General features: G+C 35.8%; 1 protein-coding gene across 1 annotated transcript in view; it reads right to left on the bottom strand.

Moving 5' to 3' along the window:
• Window positions 1-14,011, bottom strand: part of COL9A1 (collagen type IX alpha 1 chain) — a gene marked incomplete at its 5' end in the record, with an annotated part of 86,627 nt that overhangs the window by 4,718 nt on the left and 67,898 nt on the right. The window contains 4 exons of the mRNA XM_023531202.1: window positions 3,998-4,075; window positions 10,654-10,842; window positions 12,529-12,583; window positions 12,800-12,946. Of these exons, the coding sequence (XP_023386970.1) occupies window positions 3,998-4,075; window positions 10,654-10,842; window positions 12,529-12,583; window positions 12,800-12,946 (469 nt within the window). The remainder of the gene's footprint in view (window positions 1-3,997; window positions 4,076-10,653; window positions 10,843-12,528; window positions 12,584-12,799; window positions 12,947-14,011) is intronic.

The raw sequence follows: 14,011 nt of genomic DNA, 5'->3' as shown, positions 1-14,011 counted from the left end.
AGGAACTAGTGGCAAATAGGCAAGTTCGGTGGCAACTGGCATAGAGTTACCCTTAATGAGATGACCTAATCAAGTAATAGCATTATAGGGCTCTCTGGTAAGAAACTGAAAAGTAGATAGGAGATTGGAAGTATTCTAAAGCCCCAGGGGTCTCTAATGTGATCCACACAGCTCTGGAGAGAGGCAGAAAGGAAATCAAGAGACTAAGTGGTTATGGGACATACCAGTCAGGTGGCTGGAGTGGCAAGGACAAACTAATCATATGGATAGTCAGCTCATCAATTTGTCCACTAAGTGAACCTGGATGCAGGAAGCATACATATTTGCCTCTATTACTTATTACCTGAGAGACCTTTGTCAGGACATGTGACCTTTATAGGTCTCTATTCCTTAAGTATAAAAAAAGGAATTACAATAATAATAACAGCTAAATTTGCAGGACGTTAGCCATATGCCGGGCACTATTCTAAGTGTTTTACATGTAGTAACATATACATAGATCCTCCTAAATAACTTTATAAGGTAGATTATGCAGAGGAGAAACTGAAGCTCTAAGAGGTAGAGTAACTGAAAATAAGCGAGAGCAGCGCATACATCCTGGCAGCCTGGTTCCAAAGCCCAGGCTTCTTAAATATCTGCCTTGCCTACTTCTGGGTGTGAGAAACAAACTAGATGATATATGTGTCCTTTTTAAACAACAGAGCACTGCAGCCAAAACGATAGTCAATGCAATGGTTATAATAATAACCTATGATCTATATTAGGCAATGTAGTATTACAACCCCAAAAGGCCATACAGTACTTAACACTGAACAATCTGAAAGATATGGAGGGGAGATGAGAACTAAAACTGTCCAGAAAGAAAAAAGGAATTCTGGTAATTTATGGATAATGAAGGCATTGGTTACATTTTTTTTTTTTTTTCAAATATATCAAGTATGTTAGCACAAAGAATGACCAAACGATCTTTTTTTCCATTCAGGAGGATTTGAGTCCCAAATCCAACAGTAAGGACAACAAAGAAAATTGTAGAATATCTGTTCTGCAGGCTCTTTTAGGTAAGATATATATTTATCTAGAAGGTTTCAGAGAGCTCCTGCATAGAGTAATATTGAAGATTCCTCTGGGCCCTAAAGCCCTATTACAATTATGTTTGTGAGAGACCGGAAATCACATTCCTAATCACATTCCAAGTTCTACCAGGGAAATTAAAAATGGCCCAGTCTCTCAGTGGACAATTAGTCAATGAAATAATTTACTGCCAGTCAGAACTTTGCTTTTGTGATTTGGAGCTGAAGTAGATTTTTGTGGAGGGAAGGTCTGAGGTATTAGGGGCAGTGCTGACTGAGAGAATAATAGCTTATTATTGCCCATTGAGAACAGAAGAAAAAGGCTGCAAGGGTTTAATTAGGGTCCAGCTGTGCCCCCAGCTCTCCTTCAACCTCAAAAAGCAAAAGTGGATTTGTTATATTAATAATAGTAATAGCAATAAACATTCTTGAGTTCTTACTATGGCCAGAAACTTTCCTGAGCACTTTACATGGATTGATTTCTCAGAATTACGCTATCACGGATATACTATCAGCACTATTTTATAAATGGGGAAACTGAAGCACAGAGCAATTAAGTAACCTGCCCAATGTCATAAAGCTAGTAAGTGACCCAGTCAAGATTTGAACTCAGGATATCTGAATTGTGGAGCCTACACTTTCAACAGCCACTTTTGGAATACGAGCTTTAGAAGAGGAACGACCCAAAAAGCTCTTATTCAGGAACTCGATAGATTTGGGAAATTGTTAGCTGGGCATATTTATGTGGAGAAGAGAAAATGTGAGCTGACCTAAAATCCAAAGCTCCCAGCTGGTGCCTCAAAGAGTGTGGTAAATACGGCCCCTTTGTGCCTATGTCCTGAAACACTTAGAAAACTGCATGCTTCTGAAAGTCAGCCTTAAGTTTTAAAAAGTAATCTGGAACTCAGGTTTTTTTTTTACTAAATAATGTCAAATATCCTCTCAGTGAAAATGTAACAAAAGCATAGAAAAACAAAGACCAGATTTCAGAGCGGTACCAAGCAAAGAAGGGGCAAGGACTGGCAAAAGGCAGAAAGGAATATGGCAGGTCTTAGGAGTCCTGAAAAAGGGAGCCTATAACGTTTTTTAACAAATCAGATTTAAGTATTAAATCTAGGACCAGCTGTGACAAATTTACTTTTCATAAGAGAGGCAAGATAAGGGCCAGGTAGAGCTCCAATGATGAGCTTGTTCTAACTGACCATTTCGCCCATTCACGGATGTCCGATGTACTAAAAAGCAAATCAGCCAAGCCTCTTTTGGGCAGAGCAGCGGCCCAGGAGCACTTATAAACTCCTTCCAGTCAGACTCAGGAACCTCTAGGGGGTTCCTGCGTGTGGGGAATGATGCACCTTTCATGGCACACTCTTTATATAGAGCTGGTCTTCCTCAATCTTTCAATTTTAAAACCCAAAACATGGTTTATCAACAGATTTTTCTGAAAGTAACAGCCACCAGAAACTATAATATATTTTTGATAAAAGAAAATCTTGCTAATAGTGCAAGTTACTGGTCTAAGAACTATTAAGCGATTTGTCAACAAAATGGGAAGAGAAATTGTAAGGTTATCTATCCTACACATATATAAATAAATAAATTGTCATGATGATATTTTATCATCTTTAAAACCTCCTATTGCTACTGTTGATAAAGGAGAAAAGCACTCAGTAAATTATATTTCCTTTTTATCTCTTCTAAACATCCATCAATGAATCCAGACTTATCTAAAATATTCTTCTCTTGGTCTCATTTAGTTCCAACTAGATTCCTTTCTTTTCCAATCATGAAAACTTCCTTTTTCAATAACAAAAATTTATCAATTTGTGAAAACATCTTGACAGGCCCACAGTTTTAAAAAAGCAGCATTCTAGCTATCTCCAAATGTATTCATATTTTTAAAATGTATTTTAATGAGAAAGCAATCCCCAGGAGCAATGAAATGTATAATTAGAAAGCAATGATGTTTTGGGCTGCAATTATAGCCATGATTAAATATGTAAGCCTGTGGCAGAATTAGAAATGATCATTTCTTTTTCTAAATTTCCCTAAACCAAGTTTTCCAAATCCATGGTGAAAGCATGTGCCACCCTTTTTCTACACAACCCCTCTCACCTCAGGAGCCTTCCTGAACAGCTATGAGAGAGATTGCAGGAAGGCAGCACATCACAGAATTCACGCTCTTAAACTAAACTGGCTTTCTGTCTTGCTATGCTGCTTCTGTGGTTGGGCTTGATGAGTGTCTTGCAGCCTGGACTCCGAGGGACAGAGTAACCAGTGTGTAAAGAGAGAACAGATGCCCAGTGAGAGAATCCAGATTCTTCGCATAGAGGCTACTTTGTCACCTCAGTCGACATAGCAATGCTATGTGGCTTGTGCATGGCTCTTTGTGGCTATGAGTAGGAATGTTCAAGTTTATTTATTTATACATTTATTTTTGGATATGGATTTCTGGAGGGTTGGGATGTTTGAAACAGGAACTTTTAAAATAAAATTTCAGTTACTCTCTGTGCAACATGAACAGTATGAATAGTTTGAAAACTTGAATTCATTTTTCTGTTGCTGTGACTTTTTAGTTAAAATAAACAAGAAACTATCAACAGGGCTAGAAATGGAGAGGACCTCATTCATTCAAAATTTTATAACAAGTGTATTGTGGCCGGAATTTGAAACAATTTTTAAAAGCATCTATTCAAAAAATTAATATTTCAAGTCCTGACATTTATTTTCTCACAAAGAATACAGATATGATTTAGAGATCACTTAACTCTTCATTAAAGTTGGTCTTGAAAAATTGATGCCAGCCATTATTATCTCTTGATGCGCTTAAGTAATCAAAGGGCAATTCTTTAAAATGTTATCCAATTCAGACCACCTATTATTCATTACCAATTTCTTGACCTCATCCTGCCATACAAAAAAACACTTACCTGGGAGACCTGTAGCTCCGGGCAAACCTTTGGGACCTCTTCCTGGTGGGCCACGTTCCCCCCTTTCTCCCAAGTCACCTGCATTTCATTAGAGAAGTGTTATTTTTCTATATATATTTATATATCTATATATTTTATATATCTGTAAAAATAAAATATTGCACTTTTTAAACTGTATTTTTTAAGCAAAGCCAAAACTCAGAAACCAAATGGTCATGAAGTTGCCACAAACTAGATCGTAGTACGTAGCAAGGCAAAAAATGTTATTATAATAGATTGGGGGAGAGGATCAAATGTTCATATCCATAGACGCTAAAAAGACATTTGAAAGAATTGAACATGCATTCTTGATACAACAGTCAATAAAATAAGAATCCATGACTACCCTCTTCACATTAAAAATAACTAAATAAATAAATAAATACAATCTCAACCCAAAAACTAGCATGATGCTTAATGGGAAACACAATAAGCAGTTCCACTTTATCACTAATATTTATCATTTCATTTGAGGAGTTAAAATTACCTGTATTTTCAGGTGCTAGAAGTATATATTTTAAGCCCTAGAAAATCAACTCAAAATCTACAAACAATTTATTAAAGAATTCAGTAAAGAATCAAGGCACAAGATTAATATATGAAAATCAATAATTTTCAAATATACAAAAAAAGTAATAAGATATAGTGAAAAAGATCCCATTTATAATAGCAATTAAAACATAAAATAACTAGGGATAAATTTAATCAGAAATATGCAAATCTATCATGAAAAAACCAACATTTCTAAAGGATACAAAGAGATTTGAAAAATGTTCTTAGATGGAATGACATCATCATTTAAAGTAGTGATTTCTTTCTAAGTTGATTTTTCATCATGATCCCAATAAAAATACAGATTATTTTAAACCAGAGAGGTGATTCTGAAGTTTGTGTAGAAAAACACATAAGACAGAATAACCACAAAAACTCCAAAAAGAAAAGCAACTTAGATGGAATTAATCCTACCAAATATTAAACCAATTAAAATGTTGTGGTCCAGATATGTGAATAGACCAGTGAAACAGAATGGAGAGTTTAAAAACAGGCCCACATACGTGCAGGAATTCGGTTTGTAATAAAGATGGCATGTTAAAGTGGGAAAAAGTTGAATATATTTAATAAATAGTGTTGGAAAAGTGGGTAGACAACTGGAAATTTTTTTAAAAGTCAGATCTATTCCTCATACCACAATCCAGGATAAATTACAAATGTATCAAATATTTTAAATAAAATTTAAGAACCAGAAGAAAACAAAGGAGAATTATTTTATAAGCTCAGATTTGAGTTGGCCTTTTCATTATGATCCGAAATATGAAAAGTTCCTAAAGTCAGTACAAAAAGGCCAACAACACAATAAAAAATAAGCAGAATACATGAGCAAGAAGTCAGTAGAAGAAAAAAAGTCAGTAAAAGGAAATAAAAATGGCTTAAATATATGAAAAATTCCCCAACTTCACTCTCATAACAAAATCAGTGTAAATTTAGAATAACAAGAATACTATTTAACCTATAAGATTAGCAAAAATTCCAAAGCTTAATTAAACATATGCTAACAAGTCTGTGGAAAAATACACTATTGCACATTGGCGATAAGACTGTAACTTGGAGGGTAATTTGACAGTAACTATCAAAATTATCAATGAAAGTACCATTTTACACAGCAATTCACTTCTAAGAATTTATCCTGAAGATATAAAGCTCATGCTGACATTTGTACAAAAATGAAATATATGCAGTATTGTTCGCTGCAGCCTTGTTGTAATGGCAGAAGACTGAAAATAATATGACTATCCATTAAATGGTTAAATATATAATGGTACTTCCATGGAATGGAATACTTTGCAGCTGTGAAGAAGAATCAGGAAGCTCTTTGAAATTATCTCTATGACATATTGTTAAATGAAAAAAGCAAGGTCAAGACCACTTACTAAAGGACAATAAAATTTAATTAAAAAAAAAAGAATGTAGGGAAAATATATATTCATGGATCCTTGCAGATCATTGTTAGTAAGGATATGTAAGAAATTAACAAGAGTGATTACCTAATGGGAATAATAAAGGAAACTAGGCAGATGGGAGACAGGGCTGGCAGAGAAACTCTTTACTAAATATCTTCTTATACATTTTTAAATTCCTGAACAATGTAAATTTAATATTACCAAAAATAATGACTTTCTAAAATTTAAAATGCGGTGTCAAAAGTGCCTACATTTCACTACGGAGCCATTATTTATAGGGAATATGCTTTGGATTGCAGCCAACCATGTGTATTTGCAAGACCGTTGATTAAATTTAGGGATTCAGCAGTCCCAGAACAAAACTACATTAATTATCCTGGCCCCTGCTGAGGCCAAACCCAGAGACTTGGCCTCATTAACAAAGTGCTCTAATACCTTCGTTAACTGGTCCTAAGTGACTGCTAGTGCTCCTAGTGGAAGGCATTATTCTCCTATCCTATTAGTATAGTATTATATTATTTTCTACACTTTTAGAAAATGCAGTGGTATTTTGTAATAAATTCTATACATAATCATTTTCCCCAAACATCTGTATCAGCCCAACTTCATCCAATAATGAATTGTTATAGTTTTAAAAACAAAGGCATATACACAACAAAAATAGAAAGCATATCTGTACAACCATTGACAAATTAGTCAAATAGTCAAAAATCTCTGATTATGAAGGAATGTTTAAATAGTTATCATACTCTAACTGTGAATGTCTTTATATAAATATTTTTATGATGAAATCAGCTACATTTTCAAAACAGTTTAAATTTATATAAATATTAAGGATATAGAGCTCAGGATAACTCATATTCACATACACCAAGTTCTTTCATACTCATCACCATGTGGTCTTATTAGGAAGATATGACAATTGGCATTTTAAAAAGTAACAGCTTAAGCATTCTTGTTAACGTAGCAATTTAAATGTCATATCACTGTAATTCTGGAGACTGGCAATGAGAAGAATCTTTAAATATGCCATATTTTTTGAAGATATGAGATGATTATAAATTAAAATGCAACTTTCACATGGATAGTGAAAGTTAAACACATTCCACATGGAGCCATGCCAACTCTAAAATGTTGCTTGCAAAGAATAAGACCACTATCTTAGTCGTGATGCTGTAGTTTATCAGTCACAGAAAAACAAACTTTAGATGGGATCCAAGACAGAGCCACACTGCACACTGCTGCTCCACAGCAAACCGTGTGTGCAGCTCGGTTCTGTTTGTCACCAGGTTTAATCCACTCCTTCAAACAGTGGTCATGCCTTCTTTTGAAATGTTCAAAAAGCAGCTCAAGGAACTAAAGTTCCACCTTTTTTAGCCTATCGTGTCAGAAAGTACATATAAAGAGCTTATGAAATCAGTTTTAGACAAGGTATGAAGAAAAATACACAGTTTAAGTAGAAAAACAGCTCATTTTAAATAGAGTAGCTAAAACTAGAATTCTCATTGCTCCATAGTTGCTATTTACTTCATTTTTCTGAACGCTATAACTGATGGTCCATCTTCATGTGAGCAGATTAATATTTTTTAAAAAGTGTTAGTCACAGTTATGACTGTACTTTTTCAATCCTTCATTTACATATTGGCATGTCTGTCTGACTCACACAAAAATATCCAAAAATATATGCAGCCTTACTCATAAGAACTTAAAATTAATCCATGGCATGAACATTGAAAAATGATATTTATGACACAAAAGACCGACTTAATACTAAACAAAGAGAACATAAGGCCAGTTTGATATCTCTCGTGTTTCTGCTCGAGTATACACATAAAATGTACATAAGGCATGTGCCTCTGCCCTAACACGTTTGTGTAATATTGTATAAAACGTGATGAAAAACAAAAAAAATTATAAATATGATTTTAGCTTTATGATTTGAAGCATATTCTACTAGTTCCTATTAAAAATGTTCCACTGTGTTTTTCAGAGTGATTTTTTAGGAAGGAAACAATGATTTGATTAAGACATATTCTGTACTGTTAAAAGCTTTAGTAAAACATATTTCTTTGTTATTTATGTGGCAATTTCTTTAGAAAAAGGTTCTCAAAGTAACTATATAGCAGAGCAAGATTCATACCATTCCTTCTTTATTAAGCATGGGAAAAAAGGCAATAGGTGACAATGAAATACATCCCCTCTAACTGGCTGAACATTCATGTCTCGAACGGTGAAGTGTTTATTCTCAGGGAGAATTTCATCTGTAGCTAGTAGAACACTATATGTTTTCTACTCAATACTACTGTTAATGTATGTAGTGGGACAAGAAAGGTCAAGTCCAGTTACCTAGAATCATACATTTCCAAATGTGTGACCGTGTAGGTTGATGAAGAGAATTTGATTACTCCTTTTTGCACACACTCCAAATTTTAACAAGTAAAACTAAGAGAAGATGCTGCTTTAAAGGAATCCAGTCACAATGAAGGGATGGAGAGGACTGCGAGAGAAAGTCTTTTAGAAAAAAGAACTATCTCACTTCTAGATTATAGACTATGTCATAACTACTGAAGAAAAATTAGGGGAAAATCCCTTATGTGATTAAGCTATGCTTGACGAATGGACACAGTAGCAGAGACATTTTCCAGGTTCCAAATATAGAAATATACTTTTCTTTTCCTCAAAATTAGGTTCTTCTGCTGAAGCCAACCCCACTCGACCCAGCCACAATTCAATGCTGCTAAGATCTTCTCGGAAAGTTTCCTGAACATTTCACCTTTGTTCTCAGTGGTTCTCAGCCCTGGTTGCACATTAAGATTTTAATGGGGTATATTTTTAAATCCCAATGCCCAGACCAATTAAATCAGAATCTCTGGGAATGGGACCCAGACATGAGTCATTTTTAAAGCTCCTCAGGTGATTCCAGTGTGCAGCCCAGGCTGAGAAATGAAGCCTTAAGCAGACTCTCCTAGCGTTGCAAGTCACAGAGACATTTTCACTTCTTAAAGGAATAAGGTGGGACTTCAGGAGAGTTCTGCTACTAACGCAAACGAAGTTTAATTTAAGCTCTGCCCAAATATGAAGACTTCCCTTTAGCCAAACACCATAGGACTGTGATTTCTATAGTCCCTACAAGGTGTCCCTTTTCCATAGGAAAATGGTAACTGCTCTACAGGAGTGCATTTAGCTGCATCAGCATCCCTTGGAGGCTTGTTAGAAAACAGACTGCGTGGCCCCACTTCCAGAGCTTCTAATCAGTGAGTTGGGGGTAAACTGGAAAATTTGCATTCCTAACAAGGTCCGTGGTGATGCTAATGATCCAAAGTTAATTCGTAATAGCTGAGGAGTCATCCTTGGTCTCTGGCACCACAGAGCTAACCAAGTCGACAACTGCCCAAGGCAGTGGAGTTTCTTAGAAATGGTTTACAGAGTGAATGGGGACTAATCATAGAGAAAGCACTACAGCATGATTTCCTGTACTTCTAGCTGAAAGCAGGACAAAAATGAATGGCTATGTGATTTTCTCAGAGAAAATATCCAAGTTCTCTTTAAGATGAACTTTGAGTTCTCAACATATTTGATTTTGTCCAGCCTCTGAAAGCTTTGCTATTGTGTCATGCTTACAAGGGGCCCCAATTAGGGCTCATTTATTAACATTCACATGCCAAAAAATATAATTAACTAAATTATTCCGGCTGAGGGTGTAGTTTGTCAAATGCATCAGTGATTCATGTACAGATCCAAAAGGGCAGCTTACTTGCCCTCTGACCATCCACACCATAATATTTAATCCTAATTGGAGCAGCACCATTTAAAAAAACAAACGTCCCTCTCTTATTTTTGATGCCACGCCTCTCTGAAGTTCCTCAGAGAGCTGTCAGTCACTCATAATGATATAGAAACTCTTCACGTTTAGTCCTCTCCAGGGCACACACACCCCCAGCTGACATATTTACTCACCTCAGGTAGCAAAAGCCATCTGAGGCAACCAGTTCTTCTGCAAGTCCTGCTGAATACCTAATATACTCGCAACACTATTTTTTTTTTTTTTTTGCAAAATCCTGGATGCAAGGACTGAACATGCTTTAAAAAAGGAGAAGAAATAAACTCTCATACTCTCTCACAAGTTAAAAAAAAAAATAAAGTTAGACTACTTCAAAGCTGAAAAAAATCCATCAAAACTAATATCCAATGCCACTTTTTAGAATAAAGGGGGAGGCAGCTTCAACACATGATGTAATTTTTTATGTCCTACTAACAATTTTCGTTCATTTAAGTAACAGACACAAATATTCTAAGGCTGCTTGTCATCTCAGAAGAGCTCTACAATGATTTTAAGGTCTCAAAAAAATAAATAAACAGCTAAATTATCCTTTATGAGGTCCTATGAAGTTTATTTTGAACTGCGATTAAGGCACAGTATAATTGACAAAGATCAGTGCTAAAAATCAAGGGACCTTAATGCTAGTATTTAGTCTACCGTTATCATATAGCAAGGTTAAAAGAATATTAAATGGCAGTTCTCTAATCTTCGCCACTACCACTGTAAAAGAGAATAATACATCTTATTTCACAAGATAGGTGGAGCTCAGTAGGACATGTGAACACATTTGAAAATGGACAGTGTGTGTTCCTTGGTTCCACCTGGACAAAATAGCTTACCTTTAGGCCCCCTCAAACCAAGAGCACCAGGGGGGCCTTTAATGCCTGGGAGGCCACGAAGTCCCATCTGGCCTGGGAAACCATTTTCTCCAGGGGGTCCTGGGGGACCAGGGGGTCCAGGCCTTCCGGGAAGGCCAGAAGCTCCCGACTCTGGACGCTTGAGACTGGCAGCCATCTCAGCAAAATGTTCTAAAAGACAATAAACAAAACGACCCAGAAAAGTAAGAAATATGAAAGTGATTCAAATGAAAAGAGCAGTATGTCAAGTGCCTGTTTTCTAAATGTGCCATCAAAACTTCAAAATTGGTGGTGAGAAATGAATAAAGTTGGATCATTTTTCCATGGGCTCTCTGCCAAGACACTTCACTAGGGCTGTTTGTTCAGCTCTCCCTGGATATATCTGGCCCTGCTGTTTTGAGAAAATGGGATAGGGATAAAAACCTTGAAATGCAAGGCTTTGGTGCGAGTGTGTTCTAAATAAATGAGTGTGTCACATGAATCCTGACTTGTTATCTGGAAACCCAGAATGGGAAGAAAATGAGTGTCTTAACATAGGTAGAGGTGGATGTCCAGAAGCTTTTTAAAAGCCAAAGACATTGTCCAGAATTAGTATTGAGACACCATTTGAGACCTAGCCTCATATTTTTACTTCAAAGATACTAAGTAACCTGAAGAATCCTGAGAAGTCATGACTTCTTATGAATTCTTCTTCTCAAATTTTTTTCCATGCTTGGAACAGACAACAGACATTTTAAAAAACCTGCTTCTTGGGAAGGGTCATAGTCTGTCTTAAAAATTAATAAGTGTGGGCTTTTTCAGGAACCATTAAATAGATTAAGAATCATCCCCTAAAACCATGGAGAATGAGAAAATTTTTCCATTAAAATACTCTACGGGAAATATTCTAGTGTAATGTTGTTTAAAGCTTTAGGGTGTGAAAGAGTATATGAATTGGAAACACAATTCTAACCAGCATTTTAAAATTGTTTCAATGCAAGTATTCTAAGTTCATCTTATATAAGTAGGAGCATAAAGTCACAATTTTCTAGATATGTGAAGTTTAAAATTGAAATATCCTTTTAAGATAAAATATCTGCAATGAAGGGACATATTGGTTTTCAAATATAGAGATGACAGTTTCATTCAGAAAATTCTACAAGTCTGCAACACAAATTAGACTATCTCATGAGCATACGAAGAAGAGAATTTCTTTTCTGACAGAATTGGTTCCAACCAGAATGTGATAATGACCTGGTAGAAGGCCCCAGTGTTATGGGACCTCTTCAGTTACAGAGTATTTTTGCACATCTTCATTTTCAGTGTGGTTCCAGAACTAGACCAATTCTGAAACAGCTATAACAAATAGAAATCTTTATAGCTACAGATAAGTTTAAAGGTTAACAAATATGAAAATAAATCACCATTTTGGTAAAATACTGGTTATTGATTTTCTACATAGATGGTACATGAGTAGTCATAATGTCCTTATGCTTCTCATGGGCATAGAGTCTCTCAATCACTTCTCATAGAATCTACAGAGAGAGCAGTTTCCGGCTGGGTACTCACTAGGTGGCAGGGCGTTGAAGAGGAGAAAGGTGCTTGTGAATTGTTCTGAAGGAAAAAAAAGTGTGTGTGTGTGTGTGTGTGTGTGCGCGCGCGCGCGCGCGCGCGTGCGCGCTTTCTCATAAATTAACACCCTTGGCAAAAAAAAAAAAAAGTCCAAGCTAATCTAGGATGGTAATATTTTCCTTTTTCTTTGAAGCTATAAGCGATTGTGATGGCTATAAATTAGATAAAACAGAAGTAACATTAATATTATTCAAAATTTGCCTCCTTTAAAGCACACAAAAAGTCAAGCCGTTACAATTTATTTACCTTGCATGACTCTCATGCAAACCTGCTTAATGTGCTGATCTGTTGGTGCTCTACCCTGGGACCAAAAAGAAAAAAGACAGGTTATACACAGAACCTACACAGTTAAATGGTAAACGGACAGACTTGGCAAGAAACCAGGTGGCTGGATTTACAACAGGAGACCTTGCCTGCACTGCTACAAAGCTGACGTCTGGTCTAGCCTGGCTGCCCCATCCCTTATGCTGTGAGATGGAAGGAAAGAGGGAAACCATGGGGACTGCCCACCACTCACTGGAGGGCCTTGGATACCAGGCAGGCCAGTGGCACCCTGTTCTCCCTGCACGCCTCGTGGTCCAGGTGGTCCTCTTGGTCCTTCCATTCCAGGAAGCCCCCGACTTCCTTCAGGCCCCCTCAAGCCAGGCTCCCCAGGGTTACCCACCTAGAACAAAATGGCACACTATCGAACCAGGACTAAACAGAAGTAATGTGTCTACTTAATATTAATGCAATATAAATACACAAAATTTGAGGTTTACTACATTTTATTTCCTAAGAGGTATTTGTTTACAGGTTACACATCCTCAACAAAAAGACACATAATACTGCCCAACAACTCACCTCTTAGGTTCAACTAAACTTTTAAAGAATCTTTCTTTTTGGTAAAAAATATTTTCAAAATGTTAATTGAAATAATAAATTTTTAAAAACACATTCTTCATACTTTAAGCTATTTCCTAAGAGCGAGTTAGTTTTCAATAAGGCTTGTTAACTTTTTCTGACCACAAAAAGGCCACTGAGTGTTTACAAGACATGTTACTTTGTATATCATTAATACAGAAAGCATAAAGTAAAGATATTTCAAGAACATAAGTTATTTAGCTTTTATAACATTCTTTGGAGAATTTAAAGATGTCAGATGTACCTAGGACCTAAATTAATACATTTAAAATGCCACATTTAAAATGTTGCACTTAAAATCAATACATTTAAAATACTCGAACAAAAAGAGTAAGTCCACAATTTAAGTATTGAGGAAGTTAAAAATGTAAATATTAAAAAGTTAGAAATAAACCAACTATTTCATTAGCATAAGAGCATAGATTTTCTTTCTGAAAGCAGACCACTAACAACATTTAAAAGAATCCTTGTGTACAATAACTGCTTAAAAAAACAAAGATTAAATTAATTCACTTTTTATTAAACTACCTCTGGTGGAATTTGTGGCATAGTAGTTGCAATGTACTGTTGTTTATAGAATAAGAATGAGATGATAAAAGAACACGAGACAGCAAGGGAATGCTAGTGTTGAAGATATGAATGTTCATAAAGCAATTTAATCCTGCTTCTTTTTCATGTGCATCATTTATCTAGAAAGAGCTAACTTTCAAACATTCAAATGTTTTAAACTGAAGGGAAGAAGGCGATGAAGCAATGCTTTCACTAGACACATCTAAAGAAAGCTCAGCAAATGTGCTTTTTCAATCCCTTTATGCAAAAAAAAAAA

The sequence above is a fragment of the Pteropus vampyrus genome, unplaced genomic scaffold (assembly GCF_000151845.1).
Source record: "Pteropus vampyrus isolate Shadow unplaced genomic scaffold, Pvam_2.0 Scaffold64, whole genome shotgun sequence".
Taxonomy (NCBI): Eukaryota; Metazoa; Chordata; class Mammalia; order Chiroptera; family Pteropodidae; genus Pteropus; species Pteropus vampyrus.
This window is presented reverse-complemented; position numbering and strand designations above follow the sequence as displayed.